The 16,581-nt window shown below is 59.6% G+C and overlaps 4 protein-coding genes and 1 non-coding gene across 5 annotated transcripts; 3 read left to right on the forward strand and 2 right to left on the reverse strand.

Moving 5' to 3' along the window:
* Window positions 1-659: 659 nt before the first annotated feature.
* On the reverse strand, window positions 660-766 carry PHSY_007666. Its single transcript has one exon. It is a non-coding gene; the product is annotated as a tRNA-Ser (tRNA).
* Window positions 767-2,122: 1,356 nt separating this feature from the next.
* PHSY_006813 (macrophage activating glycoprotein) lies at window positions 2,123-3,148 on the forward strand (the record flags this gene model as incomplete). Its single annotated transcript, XM_012337410.1, has 1 exon — window positions 2,123-3,148. One exon carries the CDS (start codon window positions 2,123-2,125, stop codon window positions 3,146-3,148), a length of 1,026 nt encoding a protein of 341 aa, XP_012192800.1.
* A 1,739-nt stretch (window positions 3,149-4,887) lies between these two features.
* Window positions 4,888-7,089, forward strand: PHSY_006814 (hypothetical protein; the record flags this gene model as incomplete). Its single annotated transcript, XM_012337411.1, has 1 exon — window positions 4,888-7,089. The coding sequence occupies one exon, from the start codon at window positions 4,888-4,890 to the stop codon at window positions 7,087-7,089; it is 2,202 nt and encodes a 733-aa protein (XP_012192801.1).
* A 756-nt stretch (window positions 7,090-7,845) lies between these two features.
* Window positions 7,846-8,151, reverse strand: PHSY_006815 (hypothetical protein; the record flags this gene model as incomplete). Its single annotated transcript, XM_012337412.1, has 1 exon — window positions 7,846-8,151. The coding sequence occupies one exon, from the start codon at window positions 8,149-8,151 to the stop codon at window positions 7,846-7,848; it is 306 nt and encodes a 101-aa protein (XP_012192802.1).
* An 862-nt stretch (window positions 8,152-9,013) lies between these two features.
* PHSY_006816 (hypothetical protein) lies at window positions 9,014-16,069 on the forward strand (the record flags this gene model as incomplete). The annotated part of the gene is made up of 1 exon (XM_012337413.1): window positions 9,014-16,069. One exon carries the CDS (start codon window positions 9,014-9,016, stop codon window positions 16,067-16,069), a length of 7,056 nt encoding a protein of 2,351 aa, XP_012192803.1.
* Window positions 16,070-16,581: the final 512 nt, after the last annotated feature.

A 16,581-nucleotide genomic window follows, 5' to 3' on the forward strand; every position in this document is an offset into this window, starting at 1 on the left:
TCCGGCATGGCACGCACGTCTGGTTGCTAGGCTGCATCCGACGAGCGCACGCCAAGCCCTTGTTATGTATATATACCGACGCTGCACACTCCATGCGTTCGCAACCTAGTCCTTCTTGTCAGCGCACACATTCTTGAGCTGGTCGGTGTGCGTAAGCTGTGATGACTTTGCCGTCTCGGGTGAGCGTCTGCCTTCACTTTGCGACATCCACGCTGGAGCGCGTCACAAAACCTCTTTCGAAGATCCGGGAGGGCTGCCTGTTCTGCGCGCGAAGTTGTCTCTGCAATGCCGCAGATGTTAAGTCCGAGCGAAAGCGGTCAGCTGTCGAAGTCTCTTGTTATTCGGTGCTCTGGGCCTCGCTTGAGATGCAAAAGTCGAACGAGCAACAGCACGGCTTCAGCTTGTGGAAAAGAGGAGGAGCCTTTTAGAAATGAATCAAAATGTTAGACTCCAAGTTCAGCAAAATGAGTTGGTCCTCCGTGACGCGTCCGCCAGGGTAAAATCCATCATCTCAAACCCTTCCGCTCCCGCCAAAACTCGAAACTTCAAACACCAATTTCTCGTCATCCACCTTATCGATTGTCAAATAAAAAGCATTTCTGACATCCTGAGGGTCGTAGCTCTCACCTCCATGTGAAAAAAGGGCAAAAAATTGGCATCGACGCCTGTGAGATTCGAACTCACGCCCTCAGAGAGGATATCCTTCCCTTCGATAAACGAAATGCTTAATAGCAGGGATACGTGTTAACCACTCCACCAAAGCGTCTTCCTGGTTTGCGGGGTAAAAGGTAACAACATAAAGAAGACAAAAGAACGACCGTATGAAATGAACGTGTGAATGTGGGGGCGTTTTGACCTTTTCATCAAAACCGCCCCGAGTCCTCTGCGAGGAGATCTGAGCGTCGATCGAAGCCTCATCAAGGTCAGCTCGGACCCCCGATGTAACTTGGGTGACACAGAGCAACAGCAAGGAACTGGGTGCTGTTGCGTGTCAGCACGAAGAGGTGCCGCTGTATGAGGCCCCTCTTCGCCGGATGCTGGTCAGGAGATGCTTCCTCACTTGTCCTTTGTCAAATGATCGGCGGTGTTGCCCGTCCAAGGAACGACCAATCTGCTCAGACCCAAGGACACTCTTGCGAGAATGCTCGGACATTCCGCTCGGCCCGAGAATGGCAGAAACGACACTCTTGTCTTTTCGCCCCATAACCTCTGGCAAGGACCAAGTCAGGGTTCAGATCTGTCAAGATTTTCGATTCGGGTCTGGAACTGAAACACACACACGTTTGCAGGCGCGCGCATGCGCCGTCCAATCTGCCCGCGACACGCTCCCACGTAGCTTTACTGCACCGCAGAGCTTGAAGCTTCCCATGCAGGCTCTCTGGAATTCCTGCGACCGCAAAGAAAGTCCGCCAAACCGCCTTCCGTTGTCCGGGCCCAATCAATTCCTTACACAGTCCGTGTGTGTGAGTCTGCGAGTCTGCGAGTCTGCGAGTCTTGAATCGAAGTCGATTGGGATTCGCTCAGTGGACGCGACCCAACATCAATGTTTCATCTTGAGCGCGCTGCTGGGAAGAGCGAATCCAGAGCGTCGGTTCTGCGTCGAATCCTGCTAAAAGCCGGCGGATCGAACCTGCTGACTTTGCCTCGGTCCTGCGCCACTCCTTGGAATGCTCTCTGGATTGTCCGTCCCTCGTCTGTCCACAGGGTCCACTCTGGCATTTGCGCTCGCGAGCGTGAGGGACACAGCGTCGTTCGAATCTGAGTCCAGACAAAGTCTGGCAAACACGGATTGACATCCGAGGCATGAGTCTAGCAATTCGTCGGAGTCGATTAACTTACGCCCTGTGCATGCTCTTCGTTCCAAGTCAGTCGAGCTAGGCGTAAGCTGAGTCTGATTCCGCGCAAAGGTGAGTCGTGCAGACTGACGTCGAAAGCGGACCGTGCCTCTCCTGATGAAAGCAACAAAAGGAGCTGCGCCCTTTGTCCATCCCTTTCAAAGAAACATACAAGTATCCTGCCGCCATCGTCGCCTTCGTCATTGCTATCACCATCCGTCGTCCCACCCTCCGAACGCGACCTATACCCGGGCTCCTTCCTTCTTCACGACTGCATTCGACATATCATGCGTCTCCCTGGCTTCGTTGTCGCAACAGCGGCCGCAGCAGCGACAGTGTTTGTTGCGCTTGTCGAAGCGCAAGACACATCGATCATCCGCGGCGATGGCCCTCCTGCTCCCAGTCTGACACGCACCGCAGCGCTCGGCAGCTGGACTCCCAAGGCATCCTCGGACGGCCTGACGAAGCCGTCCTTGACCGGGATGGGTCGCACCATCTACATCAACAGCGCCAGCGACTTTTGCTTGCTCATGCCGCCCGACCCGACCACGCAGAACCTGGTCGATGCCGAGGCCATCGCCACATCTTACTGCATCAATCCCATCAACGGAACGCGACCCATGCCCGATGGATTGATCAAGACGGCGCACTTCCGTCGCACTCCCGAATACGTCCAGATCTCCGGTACGTACGATCCTGCGGTGATGAACCTCGGCAGCAACGATTGCGGAGGCGAGTACGATTCCGAAGGCGCCGAAGGCGTCGGCAACCCTGTCGGTGTGACGATGCGCAACGGCAGCTACTTTTCGCAGTTCATGGGTGCGTGCGATATCCCCGGCAGCCCCGTCTTCTGCCTTCGTATGTGCCCCAGCTACGAGTACTGCCGCAACACGTTCGACCTGATGGGCTGTTTGTGGACTCAGCCCGGAGACTACGACCAGCCGCAGGCGTTCACCAACTGTGACGCCAACGCGGACCTGCCCACCGGAGTGTACAACAGCAGCTACACCTTCAGCCAAGGTATGAGCGTGACGCCCCCGCCCGTGACCGCTCCTGCATCGTCCAATTGCAAAACCGTCGCTTCTCCCACGGCAAGCGGAGTCACCTACTCCTGGAACCAGGTGGCTGCTGCTTCGCCGGCCGCTTCATCGACGAGCAAGTCGAACGGCGGGTCGTCGGGCTCTACGAGCGGCAGCAGCAGCGGCGGAGGCAGCAAGAGCGGTGCTGCTTCCGCTTTGGGCCCGGTAAACGTGTACGCCCTCGGTGTCACCGTCCTGCTTGGTGTCGTCGCGGGCGGGGCTCTGCTGGTGTAGTTCGGAGTGACGCTGTCAGCGCGTTCTGGTCGATGACCGACGTCGTGCGTGTCGAAGGACCTTTCGGTCCAGGTATGAAATCTCTGATTCCTTGTAATGAACAATGTCTCCCATTCCCCACACCGAAAAAGAGAGAGAAAGAAAGAAAGATACCAAGTGGGTTCTCACAAGATACTGTAGACGGCGTTCTGTGAGCAGAAATCGCCGATGCAGAGACCAACACTTCTGATGCGAACCAGATGTAGTCGCGCCTGCCAGGGTCCTTCTTCTGGGGAAAAATCCAGGCACCTGCGTGAGACGCCAGCGTGGCTACAAGCCCAGTCGAGGTCGAGACGCGCGCTTCGCTTCGCTTGACTTGCGAACTGCCGAAGCTGCCCAACTGCCTCGGTACCTCACATTCTTGATGGCCGCTGCTCTGGGTGTTTGCATTCGCGAGCTTGCGACTTCAAAACATGACCTTTGACGAACGAACACAGCTTGGTGCTTGACTACTCAGCAAATGTGTCTTGATCCGTCTTGTAGCTTGATCGGGCGTGCCGAAGGGGACAGACTCGGAAGGGATGCTTTCGCATGCATTTTATCAGCCGTTGCTCGGGAAGCTGGAAACATCTGAGAAGGAAAATAATGTGCGATGGACAGCCTTGTACCAGAGAAAGCGAGGCAAGGCGCCGTAGCGAATGACCCTTGCTCACATCTGTGCTTGATGCTCGGCTGCGCCGCGGCGTGATTACCCTGGCAGTGTCGAATGGATGAACGAGCTTAATGCTACCGCTCATCTGTGTTACTGCTCATCTGACTCTCGTTGCAGCGGCAGCAGCGATCGTGATTGTCCGAGGTCGGCTGGTCCCGAAAGCGAGGTCAAAGGAGAGCAACACACGCTCATCGGGTTGGCGGGCACAGAGATCAGGTCGTCAGGGTGCCGAGGAGCAACGAAAGAAAATGGAAATCAAGGGCGGGTCCCGTTGATGGCTGCTGCTGCCGGCTTTGCTGCTGTTTGTCGGAGCTGCACGCCAAAAGTCGCACACGCACGAGCTGCTCGCAAGCATTTGGTCTCGCTGCATGGATCGCTCCTTCCTCGCGATCTTGCCTCCCTTCTACCACCCCCTCCCTCTTCGACGTTCGTTCCCTGGTCCTCACCGAGCAAGTGCTTTGAAAGTGCCGGCTCTCCGCAAAGCATAGCTTTTCGTCTTCCTCTCCGCCCCTTGATTGATCGGCGTCTCAGCACGACTTTGACTTTGCATCTCGTCTCTCAACCGCGTCCTGCTCAGCACATCGGAATCGTTGTACCTCACCTGAATCTTGCCCGCTCATTCTCTTGAAGAGAAGCAGCAATCGTTCAACCCGGCTCACCCTTCGTCTCCGCTCTCACTTTCAGGCAATAGTGGACCTATTGCGTGATCGACACTCTCACACGAACATCGACCATTCCCACCATCGGACCACACTTGCGCAGGCCGTTGCTTCGCACTCGGAAGAATCGCTAGACTCAGCAAGGTATGTATGTCCTCCTCTAGCAAAGACGTCTTTTCAACTGTGTTGCAAAGAGTGTCTGCCTGCTGCAAAAAACGCCAAATGAAGAGCGACCCAGCTGACCCTTTGTGTTGTCTTGTCCCCGCCAACGCCCACTCGAATCCCTCGCCGTCGATGTCGACCGACCTTCTGTCTTCATTTCGTCCTTGCTTGTCTTCGTTGCAACGACCTTGCTCCCACTCCGACCCGCATCGTGGCACGCAACAGTGATGTCCGACTTTGGCCTTTTGCGATCTCCATTGACGCCTTCGAACGCTTCCATCAATCGGGCCAGCTCCCCTTCTGGAAATCGTCCGATCACCATGAATCCGCACAGCCGCTACTCGCTCGGCAAGGGCGCTTCCACCGAGCACATGATGCGCCTCGCTCAACAAGGCAACGCTGGCCACGACGGCGCCATTCGCAGCCCGTCCATGGGCGGTACTGCTCCCATGCCTGGCGCGACTGGCTCGCGCAACCTGCGTCCCAGCTCCGAGATGTTGCCCAACATGAATCACCACGGCACTCCGGAAACCGAAGCGATCGACCGCTGGTTCGAGGATCTGCAGCACTACGAAGCTACTCTTGAAGAGATGGCCGCCGCTTCCCTCGATCAGAACTTCAAGGAAGAGCTCAGCGCCATTGAACAGTGGTTCCGCGTACTCTCGGAGGCAGAACGCACCGCCGCCCTCTACAGCCTTCTGCAGGAGTCGACGCAGGTCCAGATCCGCTTCTTCATCACCGTCCTCCAGCAAATGGCCCGCAGCGACCCCGTCTCTGCCTTGCTCTCCCCGAGCCACCGCAACAGCTCCATGGCCGACCAAATGGAGGCAAAGCTTGCCAGCCTCGGCCTCAAGTCGCCTTCCGCCAATAAAGATCCCGCTTCGCCAGGCGCCCGCGGCTACCGTCAGTCTTCGGATGCTGCCGGCTTCCTGTCGCCCAACGTCGCTGCCATGTACAACGCCGGCAACAACGACGCTGCCTCTACGCTGGCTGCTCAGCGCGCCAAGCTCAAGGCCAACCGCACTTCGGCTCCAGGCACCCTGATTGGCGAGAGCCGCAACTACTCGGGCGGCCAGCTGGACCAGGTGCAAGAGCGCGGTGGCTCGCCCAACCCGCAGCAGCAGCAGCAGCAGCAGCAGCAGCGCACGCTCTCGGGCGATCTCTCCCGACCCAAGTCGACTGACTTCAGCAACAACAATGTCGGACGGTCCCCGCGTGCCAGCGGTCCGCTCGACGACCAGCTCTCGCCCATCAGCGCCACTGGCAACTGGTCGAGCATGGTCAACACTCCGCTCGTGCCCATGTTCACCGACAACGACAAGGCTGGCATGGGCGACGCCAATGTCAACCTCGAGACTGCCGCCGCCCAGCTGGCCAATCTGCAACAGCAACAGCAGATCGGTGGCAACGGCCGCGTGATGGTGGACCCTGACATGCCCAGGTACCGACGCAAGAGCAACCAGAACACGGGTGGCGCTGGTTACGGCCAGGGCTCCAACATGTACGACCAGTCCAGCCCGGGCGTCTCGCCCAACATTGCTATGCAATCTGGCTGGGGTCAAAGCGACAACTTTGGACGCGGCGGTCTCAACGCCGGCTCGTCTGCGTTTGGCGGCAGCAACAACAGCAACAACCAGTTCAACATCCCTCCAATGAGCCCCAACGCGCTCGCAGGGCTGCAGAGCCCTTCGGGTGGCCTGGCCAATCCTCTCAACATGCAAATGATGAACATGATGGCGGCCATGGGCGGACTCAACCTGAACAACATGAACGGCGCTCAGCTCCTCGCCATGCAGCAGCAGCTCTTGCAAAACCAGCAGACGCTGTCGATGCTCGCCCAGCAACAGCAAGTGCAGCAGCATCAACAGCAGCAGCAGCACGGCCGCAACCTGCGCGCCTTTGGTGGAGGGGCGCTATCTCCGGGTGTCGGAGGCCAGACTGGCCGAAAGAGCCCACGCAGCGGCACTTCACCTTCAGGAAGAGCAGCTGCATTGCCTGGCGCAGCTGCTGCCGGCGGCGCGGGAGCCGCGGGTGGGAACGCCAACGCTGCGGGTGGCGAGGAGGAGATCGCCGACCTGGCGACGCTCGAAGATGTGCCCGCTTGGCTGCGCCAGCTGCGTCTGCACAAATATACCCCGAACTTCGAGACGAGCCACTGGAAGGAGATGGTGGTCATGGACGACAAGCAGCTCGAGGATAAGGGCGTGGCGGCGTTGGGTGCCCGACGCAAGATGCTCAAGACGTTTGAGCTGGTGCGCAAAAAGTACGGTATCAAGATGGATGGCGAAGAGGAGCCGGGCTCGGGTGTGCCGGGCAGCCAGACTGAGAGGGAGGGCGATGATGCAGGGGAGCACAACGATGCTCAGGAGGTGGATCGCGAGCTTGGTGGCGCTGCTGCCACTGCTCCTGCTCCTATCGCCAAGGATTGATGCGTTGCTCGGGTCGAGTCTGTTGCCCCTTGTCGTCGTTCAAGATGCTGATCAAAGGCCGCTCACCTTGTCTGCCTTTTTCATCCATTTGCCTTTCGTTCACGTGTGTATGTCGCTTCGTCACTTCCAATATTTATTTGCTTTGCTCAAACGACACGACGATACGCTGGTGGTAAAGCGCCGAAATGTAAGAGTTGAGAGCAGCGACTTGTGCAGCGGCCGGCCATACAGTGTCAGGATGAGAATCGTGCCCACGCCGATCACGTGACGCAGCTACGCGCCAGAAAATAATCAGCCAACACCTGAAAAATCAGGCCTCTCGTGGGCGCACACACACGCACGCACGGGAGCGCGCCGTTGCAGCCTCTCAAGCCCCGCCGTTGAACGAGTTAGAGCAACACTTTTGTCGAAGCGCGTCCCCCTGGGTGAGAGGAGAAGAAGAGCAACACACGAACTCTGAAAGAAGCTCTCGCTCGTGCAGAGAAAGGCTCACCCTTGAGTTGCGATTCTCTCACAAGCTTGAGATCCCCTGGAAGCAAGCCCACATATGGCTGCAGTTGCAGCTTGCATTGACGCACACGCTTGATCGTCGGCTACCACCACCATCTCCTACTTTACCCTTTACGTGTTCAGCTTCGATCCTTGCCAGCGCTCGGACCGACCTCGGTTGCAAAGATCGTATACCATTCCAACCGCGCCGAAGCTAGCTCAGCAGCCCGGCAACTCATCTGCCGACACTCCGGACTATTCGTGCTGCTAGGACACCGTTGCGGTCCGAGCTTTCTGCACTCTACGATTCGAACGCATCACAGACCGCACCGACACAGCTGCACAGTAATTATTGCACAGTACCATTCGGAAACATTGCAGCGGCTCATCACGATCCAGCAACGCGGACTTGACTGATCCGTACTTGAACAACACAAGAGAAAGAGAAGTAAGTACCAAGTGATTCAAAGCAGTGTCCCGCGATGGGATGGTGTAGAACCAATACAGGCAGAAAGGTTTTTCGACGAGACGCAAGCGGCGCTCCTCACTTGGCACCGTAGTCCCTGGGTGCATCAGACGTCGAGCCAGAAGATTCTGGCTCTTGAAGCCAGGACGACAGAATCGATGCTTGGCATGACTGCATGCAGGGTCGCCAGATTGGCTGGCTCGCTGGTGCAGGATGCTTGCTCGTGCTCAGCTCGCAGCGCAGGATGAGGAGACAAGCGCGTCCGCCCCTCTTCCACACACGGATGATGTGTGTGTGTCTCTGTTGCCTGCGCATCTGGTCCGACACAACACACAGCGGCGCGACTTTGCGGAATTTCACTTGGAACAAGTCTAAATTTGACGGGCAGCCGAGCGGGTCTTTGCGAAGCGGCGTGTCCCTGCCTGCATGGCGCACAAAGGAAGCGTGGGCGCAACTCAGAGCCAGGAAGAGCCGAAGAAAGTGTTGAGGAAAGCACGCCGGCGAGCCGAAAAAGTGTGTTTTGCAAACACGCGCGTGTCTCGGAACATCCGCTGGGTCACTGACCTGTCAGATGGTTGTGACGATGCTGTTTGTACGGTCACGACGAACTCCCCTCATTACGCTCGTTTTGCTTTCGGCTCCTCCCTCCGATTATGAGCTTGACTCCCTAGACTGCGCTTCCGTCTCTCGACTCTGTGACGCTGGGCACTGCTGCGCGCTTGTCCGTCTATCGTTCACTGCAACAGCCTCTGACCCTCAGCTTTGTGTTGTCTCCTCACATCCGATTCTCAGGACACTCTCTTCGACTCAGCCGCTCTTTTTTACGATCGACCCCTTGGAAACTCGATCTCCATCGCTACAAGCACCTTCGACCGAGCTTCACCAGCAACTTGACAAGCATAGGTATCGCGCTCGATCCTACAATCGCGCCCAGCTCAGCAGCAGCTCACGCTGCTCTCGACCATCGCGATGGATCCATCGGGTCCAGACAGCAGCTCGGAGGGTCTCTTCGAAGGCAACCACCCTCCTTCTCCTTCCCCAGCCTCAAGGCTCACATACCCCGCTTCACCCAAGGACATGTCCACCGGGTCCTCGCTCGCCTTCCGTCCACCGCCTCGCCCAGGATCATCCTTACGAAAGGGTAGAAAGAGCGACTTCAACACGCCCGCTCCGCCTCCGCTGCCCACCGCACCTATGCCAACCTTCGAACACAGACCTCTCGCCGATACAACCAACTTTGGATCCAATCACACCAGGCTCAACGAAGCACATCTACTCTCCTCGCCTTCGCGTTCGATGCTGCGCTCGACCAGCCGTCAGTCTTTTGAGAACGGCAAGACCATCGATATGACCCGTCTCGTGCGCGAGCGTCTTCAGGGTCTCCGCGAGGAGAATGAGACCCAGGTCAACTCGGCCGGTCTTCTTGGCCAAGGTCTGCTCGGTCTGCGTAGCAAGATCGAGTCGCTCATGGATGAGCTGGCCGAGGAGCTCAGTGCAGCGGAGGATCATTCCGAGGACAGTTACGGAGACAAGCCGTCCGATGTCAGGATCCGGGATCTCAGCAGGAGGATCGAAGTCGAGATCGAGGACCTCGAGAAGCAAAAGCAGAAGCTCTTTTCCGAGATCACCGTTCACAACGTCGATGTCTCCCCAGAGACCGATCCTGCCGCCGACGCATCCATCTTGAGCTTGTCAGAGACACCCTCAAAGGCGACCCGCGTTGCCGATGCCATCCGCAACCTGACCGCCACCCCAGGCAAGTCGCCAGCTGCACCCACTCACGCCACGCCCAGACATGCGGATCGACGGAGCCGCAATGCCGCTGCTCGCCAGGCCAAGGCGGACACGGATCTCATCAACGAGATCCAAGCCGGTCTTGTACAGGAGGTGCGCCGACTGCAAGGCCTGCTCAAGGAACGCGACGACCAGCGAGTCTCGCTCGAACGGTCGCATACCGAGCTTGAAAAGCAGCTCGACCAGTACAAGCCGCGCGTCATCCAGATGACAGAGACCGAGGATGCGCTCAAGCAGGAGAACTGGGACCTCAACGTATCCAAGCAGAACCTCGAGGAGCAGCTCAGCGAGATCAAGTCGACGCTCAAGAAGGCCGAGCTCGACAATGCGCGCCTGAACAAGGAGATCGGCAAAACGCGCGAGACGGTCGATTCGCAACGACTGCAGATCGATGGCCACGTCGCCGAGATCGAGCGTCTCAACAAGTCGCGCGAGACCGAGATCGCCCTGGCAAGGAGGGAGCGCGCAGGCATGCAGCGAGATGTCTCCGACCTGCAGAGCGAGCTCCAGAAGATCCGCAATCAGCAGCTTAACGACCAAGGCGGTGTTTCGCGCAGCGTCTCCCACAGCTTCATGTCCGACGCCGCCAACGATCAAAATGCCGAGGCGGATGCGCTGGCCGCCCGTCTTCGTGCTGCTTCCGGTGAAGTACCCCGCTCTCCCGGCGATTCGATCTACTCGGCGGACGGCGCTGTGCTTTCGCCGCTTGGCAACCGTCTGGGACGCGACAAGGAAACACAAGATCTGCGTGCCAAACTCGCGCTCGCCCAGCGCAAGGCTGGCAAGGATGCCGCCGAGAAGCGACGCGTCCGCGAGAAGAACGCCGAGCTCTCAAAGCTGCTCGTCAAAGCTGGTGTCAAGGTTCCCCAGGGTCTCGACGATGATGCCGAGACCAGCGAAGACGAGGAGCTGCACTGGCTCGATGACGGCGACGCCAACAGCCCCGCTGTGAAGCGCCTTTCGCACATGCGCCTCAGCCGCCCAGCATCCATGCGCCCAAGGCTGGGCCGCAAGTTCGGCATGGTCTCGAGCAACTCGACCGACTCGATCGTCGAGTATGCAGAGTACGAAGACGATGCGCAGATCGGCACGCCCGCAGGTCCGGACGATGCTTCGCCGTCGCGCGCCAGCCTTGATGGCATGGACCCGGCGTTCGCCGATTACAGCCGCGCCGACGCTGCCAATACAAGCATCGACAGCGTGGCCTCTCGCAACGTGCCTCGCGGTCACCGCTCGCGACCGTCTATCGGCAGCAGCCCACTTGCCCGCAACGAACAACTGCCGCTGGCCGCCGACGAACAGGAGAGCCCGTCCCACCAGCGTGTCCTGCCGAAGGGCGGACGACGCAGCGGCGCTACCGTGCGACCGGCCTCGGCTGTGTTCGAGCCAAGCGCCCTTGGCAATGAGCTCGGTGGACTGGCTGCAGAGCTCGAACAGCAAGCGGATGTCCGAGAGATGTTCGAATCGAGCATGCAGACCGACGACCTGCCTGATCTCGTGGCCCCAGCTCTCGCCAAGCGAGACCAGGAGCACAAGGCTCAGCTCGATGCTATTCGCACCGAACACGACGATGCCATCGAGACGATCCACGCCGAACACGCCGCCAAAGTTTCAACACTTCAGAGTCAACACGCCGAAGCCATCGAGTCGCTCAAGAAGACGCATAGCGAGCAACTCGAGGGGCTTTCTTCCCAACACGAGAAGAGTCTCAGCGACAAGGACGACAGCCATGCGGCCGCTCTGGAGGCCGCTTTGGCCGAGCGTGCCAAGGTCCACGATGCGGCAGTTGCCGAGGCCCGCTCGCGCCACTCAAATGCTCTGGCAGAGCAGGTCGCCGCCTCGAGCGCAGCACTGGCCGCGGCTGTAGCGTCGCACAAGACGTCGAGCGAAGACTTTGAGCGCAAAGTCAAGGAGGAGAAGGAGCGAAGAGAAGAATCGCACGCCTTTGCCCTCGGTCAGAATGATCGCCAGCACAAGGAGTCGGTCGATGCCCTCGAAGCATCGCACGCCGAAGCGCTGCACGGTCTTCGCACCGAACACCACCAGCTGCTCAGCATCCGGGATCAGGCGCTCGAAGAAGCCCACGCGCAGCTGGCGGAGCGCGAAGTGTCGCACAACGCGCTCGTGGCATCGCACGCCGCCGAAGTGACCGCGCTCAAGAAACGACTTCATGAGGCAGTCGCTCAGCACGACCAAGCCATCAGGGAGCTGTCAGATTCGCACGCCGGTGCCCTGACCGATCTGCAAGAGCGCCACAGCAACGAGCTCGCCACTCACCAGAACTCAAACCGCGACCTCGCCGCATCTCACGCTTCCGAGTTCGCTGCGCTGCAGGACAGCCACCGAGCCAAGCTCGAAGAGCATCAGAGTTCGATCAAGGAGCTCACCTTTTCGCACGCCTCCGCCGTCTCTGCCCTCGAACAAGGTCATCGCGAGGCGCTGGCCGCTCGCGATGTCGACTTGCAGGCTGCAAAACAAGAGCTCCAGTCACGAACCGATGAGCTCGCGACCCGTACTCGGGAGCTCGAAGAGCGCAACAGCGAGCTTGGAGCTGCCAAGGCCGAGATCGACGAGCTGCAAAGGAGCATCGGAACACTGCGCGCCGACATGCAGCAGCTCAAGCAACAGCTCGCCGAATTGCAAAAGTCACACACCGCTGCCGAACGAGAGCTTTCCGAGACAAAGTCCAGTCTCGATATGGTCAACGACAAGGTGCGAAGGCAGGAGGAGACGGCTCGCGAACTTTCCCGTCAGCGCGAGGCCGAAGCTACCGCTGCGGCTGCGGCTGTCGCTGCTCGATCTCAGGCGCTGAACGATACGGCGGCGGAAAAGGATCAGCTCGAAGCTGCGCACGCTGTTGCCTTGGCTCAGAAGGAGCGTCAGCACCAGGACGCCATCAAGGAGCTCGAAGACGGCCACGCCTCGGCCATCGCTTCCATCCGTGGTGATCACAAACAGGCACTCGACAGCCGCGACCAAGAGGTGGCCACGCATCGACAGCTCGTTTCGCACCGAGAGCAGGAGCTCGAGACGATGCGTGCCGGATTGCAAAAGGCTCAGGCGCAGGTGCAGTCACTCGAGCAGCAGCTGGTCGAGGAGCGAGAGCGTGCTTCGGAGCAGCAGCGCACCGAGGTCGACAAGGTCCAGTCTCGTGTCAAGACGCTGGAACAGGAGCTCGTCGTCGAGAAGGACCGGGCTGTCGAAGAGCAGCGCACCCAAATCGACAGGATGCAGGCACAAGTCAGCCAGCTCGAGGAACAGCTTGCAAACGAACGCGAACGCGCGGCGCAACAGCAGAGCACAGAGGTCCAAAAGGTGCAGGCTCAGATGCACAGTCTGGAGCAACAGCTCGTCACGGAGCGCGAGCGTGCTCTGGACGAGCAGCGCAAGGAGGTGGCCAAGGTGCAAGCACAGGTACAGGTGCTCGAGGTGCAGATTACAAAGCTTCAGAGCGATGCCGACGCATCGCACCAGTCGCGTTCGCTCGCCGAAAGCAACCTCAAGGGTGCTCAGACCGCACACTCGGCTTTGCAAAAGCAACACGACGACGTCAAGGCGAACGTCGCCTCGCTTCAGTCCAAGGTCCGCTACCTCGAGTCGTCCATCGCCGCTCAGCGCTCCTCCACGGAGCAGAACCGTCTTGCTTCGGACAAAGAGCTGCAGACGATCCAGTCGGCACTCAACACGGCTCAGAAGAAGGTACGCGAGCAAGAGGCAACGATCGCACGGGTGGAGGCCGCTGCTGCTGCCGCCACCGCTGCCGCTGCCGCCGCGGAGACTCAGCTTTTGACCAAGAACGACGTCGTCACAGACACCGAGAACGAGGCCGACGACTTCAAGGACGCCGTTGAGCCGACTGAGGCTGTGGCAAGCGAGGCCGACAAAAACCCTGCGACACCCAAAGCATCCGCGATCGAGTTGAAAGAGTCGTCCTGTCAGACCGACGATGAGGCATGGCAGCTCTTCCAGCAGCAACGCCAACGCGATGCTCTCGCCGCTGCTGCCCCCGCATCGCCGTTGCAGCCTACAAGAGAGAGCCTCGCTGCCCACAACAAGCTTGTCGTCCTCGGCAGCCGCGCCCGCGACTCGGTCGGAACATTCGGAGGTGAGCGGGCGTCGTCGCCTGCCACCGTTCTTTACGGCACAGACACCTTTGGCAGCCAGAGCCAGAGTCGCAGACCCTCGACCGACTCGACTTGGTCGCGTCACACCGACCGATTTGCATCCGACGCCATCCCGCCTGTGCCGGCTCTGCCGGATAAGACCAAAGCTCCCGTCCTTTCGATGCCTCCTCCTCCTTCGATGCCTCCTCCGTCCACGCTGAAGAGGAGTGTGTTGGCGCCGGCCGGTGGTCAGGCTCCACCTCGTCCCACATCGCCTCCTCCAGCCGACTTGCTCACGCGAGCACAGCAGATCCATTTGCAGCTGCCCGCCGGTTCCAACGAGCAGCCCCGCTCCGTTTCGCGCGCGTCCGCTCGCAGCGGCCCTCCGCCGAGCGCCTACCCAACCAACGCTCGCCTGCGTCAGCAGAGCTCCGGGGCTGGCAGCATTCGTTCGCGCACCCACTCGAACGACTCGGCCAACCCACAGCCGCTGGACAGCAGCATCTACGCGAATCTGGCCTCTGGTCGCAAGAGCATCGGCTCGCGCAAGTCGGCCGGTCGTCGCCCCGGTGCGGGGCCGCGTCAGTCTTCTGCCGCCTCGTTTGTGTCGGACGTCACCTCGGAGCTCAGTCGTCGCCTCTCAATGGTATCGTCTGTTGCTTCCGCAGCCGATGCGGGCGACGAGACCTTCGTCGTCCGAGGAGCGGGCGCCGCTGGCAAGAGCGGGCAGCATGGGCTTTCCGAATTCGGGGCCGACGCTACAGACCCGGCCATCATCCACGCCATCACGCAGACCATGATCGGCGAGTACATGTACAAGTACACGCGCAAGTCGATGGGACGCGGCGGCCACTCGGACAAGCGCCATCGCCGCTACTTTTGGCTGCACCCGTACACCAAGATGCTGTACTGGACCATCAGCGATCCGGGAGGAGCCAAGGTGTCGGAGGGTACGAGCAAGAGCGCACCGATCGAAAGCGTGCGCGTGGTCGAAGACAGCAACCCGTCTCCACCGGGTCTGCACGCCGAAAGCATCATCATCACCACAGCCTCGCGCGAGGTCAAGATCAGCGCACCCAACCGCGAGCGACACGAGGCGTGGCTTGCTGCACTCGAGTACCTTGTGCATCGCCCCGCAATTCAAGACGCCACGGTGATCGCCAGCAACGCGGCACCCGAGCTGATGAGCGATGCAGAGAACGACGCGACGCTGATAACACGAAGCGTCGGACGCAGGGCCAAGCCTCGTGCTTCGGCGGCTACGTTGGGGAGCGCATCGGTGATGGGATCGCGCAGGCCGTCGGCTCAACGAAGCTTTTTGGGTCGTAGAACGTCTGAGAACGCTCTGCGGACCGAGTCGACGCCGCGCCGACGTGGCAGCGTGGGCGGCCAGAGCGTGCTGTACCCATCGTTGGGCAAACGACGCGACACGGCTGCCAAGGAGTTCTTCCAGCAACACGAACACGACCGCGAGCTGTCCGTGTCGATGAGCCCGAGCCACAGCGTGCGAAACGGCGTGTATGCGGCCAGCGTCCGCAGCGGCGATGCAGGCGAGGAAGATTACGAACTGCTCGACCTGACGGCCACTCAGTCGCCGATCCGTCGCGCGCTCGCCAACGACGATCCACGCCTCAAGACGGCGGAGCAGATGCTGGAAGAGGACGAGCCGGAGGACTGGGACGGTCTCACCAACGTCCGTGCGTGCTGTGACGGCAAGCACGACGTTGGCTCACTGGCGCACCACCACCACCCCAACCAGGGAGGATCGGCTAGCGGGAGTCGCAAGTCGTCTCGTCTTCACCGACGCGAATCGTCCGGTGGGTCTAGATTCTCTTCGATCGGGTTGAAGTCAAAGCTGGACGCTGCAGTCAGAGCTGCTGAAGAGCGCGAGCAGCAGCAACAACCCGTGCCACCAGTTCCGAGATTGCCGGCTTCGCTGTTGCCCAGCGGCACGCCTTTTGGCAAGACGGTGATGGAGCGCGAAAGCATGGACAGCAACCATTCGAACGGTGTAGCTCAGGAACAGAGTCTCACAGCTGGTCGAGCCGCGTCGGGACCTAGCTACGGTCAGCGCGTGCAGCAGATTCGAAAAGCTAGACAGTCGGCGGGAAGCACTGGCGGACGTTGAGATTGATTGATTTGCCTTTTGTAGTATTGCTCTTGTCTGTTTCCCGACATAGAACGTGGTTGCATTTTTGATCTCGGTCGTACGTCAATGACAGTGTGGGGGTAGGTCAGTGAGGGGCAAGCTGGGATGTGAGTTGGCTCAGGGTCAATCAGAGTTGACGCTCGATCGTGGTCAATCTCACGCGGAAAATTGCGAGTGCGGAAAGGGGGATCAGAAGTTGGAAGGGAGGCCATCGCTATCCGCTCGCGTCCACTAGGTGAAAGAGACCACAAGACTGTCCGACTGATGCGTGGACGACGTTGAGCTGTCGGTGTCAAGTTCTGCCTGGCACTTGTCAAAAACAGTCAAGGTTTCAGAACAGCTGGGCGTTCGGCGGCTGTCTCTTGAGCTAAGGTTGGTGCCTCGATAGACTGCCTTGGCCACCGTGCGCGAGCCTACTGTGTTCGCGAGCCGAGTCGCGTTGCGTTGCGTATTGTAACTTTACTTGAGCGCGAAGAGTCGTCTGCATGGGC

Source organism: Pseudozyma hubeiensis, assembly GCF_000403515.1.
Source record: "Pseudozyma hubeiensis SY62 DNA, scaffold: PHS66, whole genome shotgun sequence".
Lineage (NCBI taxonomy): Eukaryota > Fungi > Basidiomycota > Ustilaginomycetes > Ustilaginales > Ustilaginaceae > Pseudozyma > Pseudozyma hubeiensis.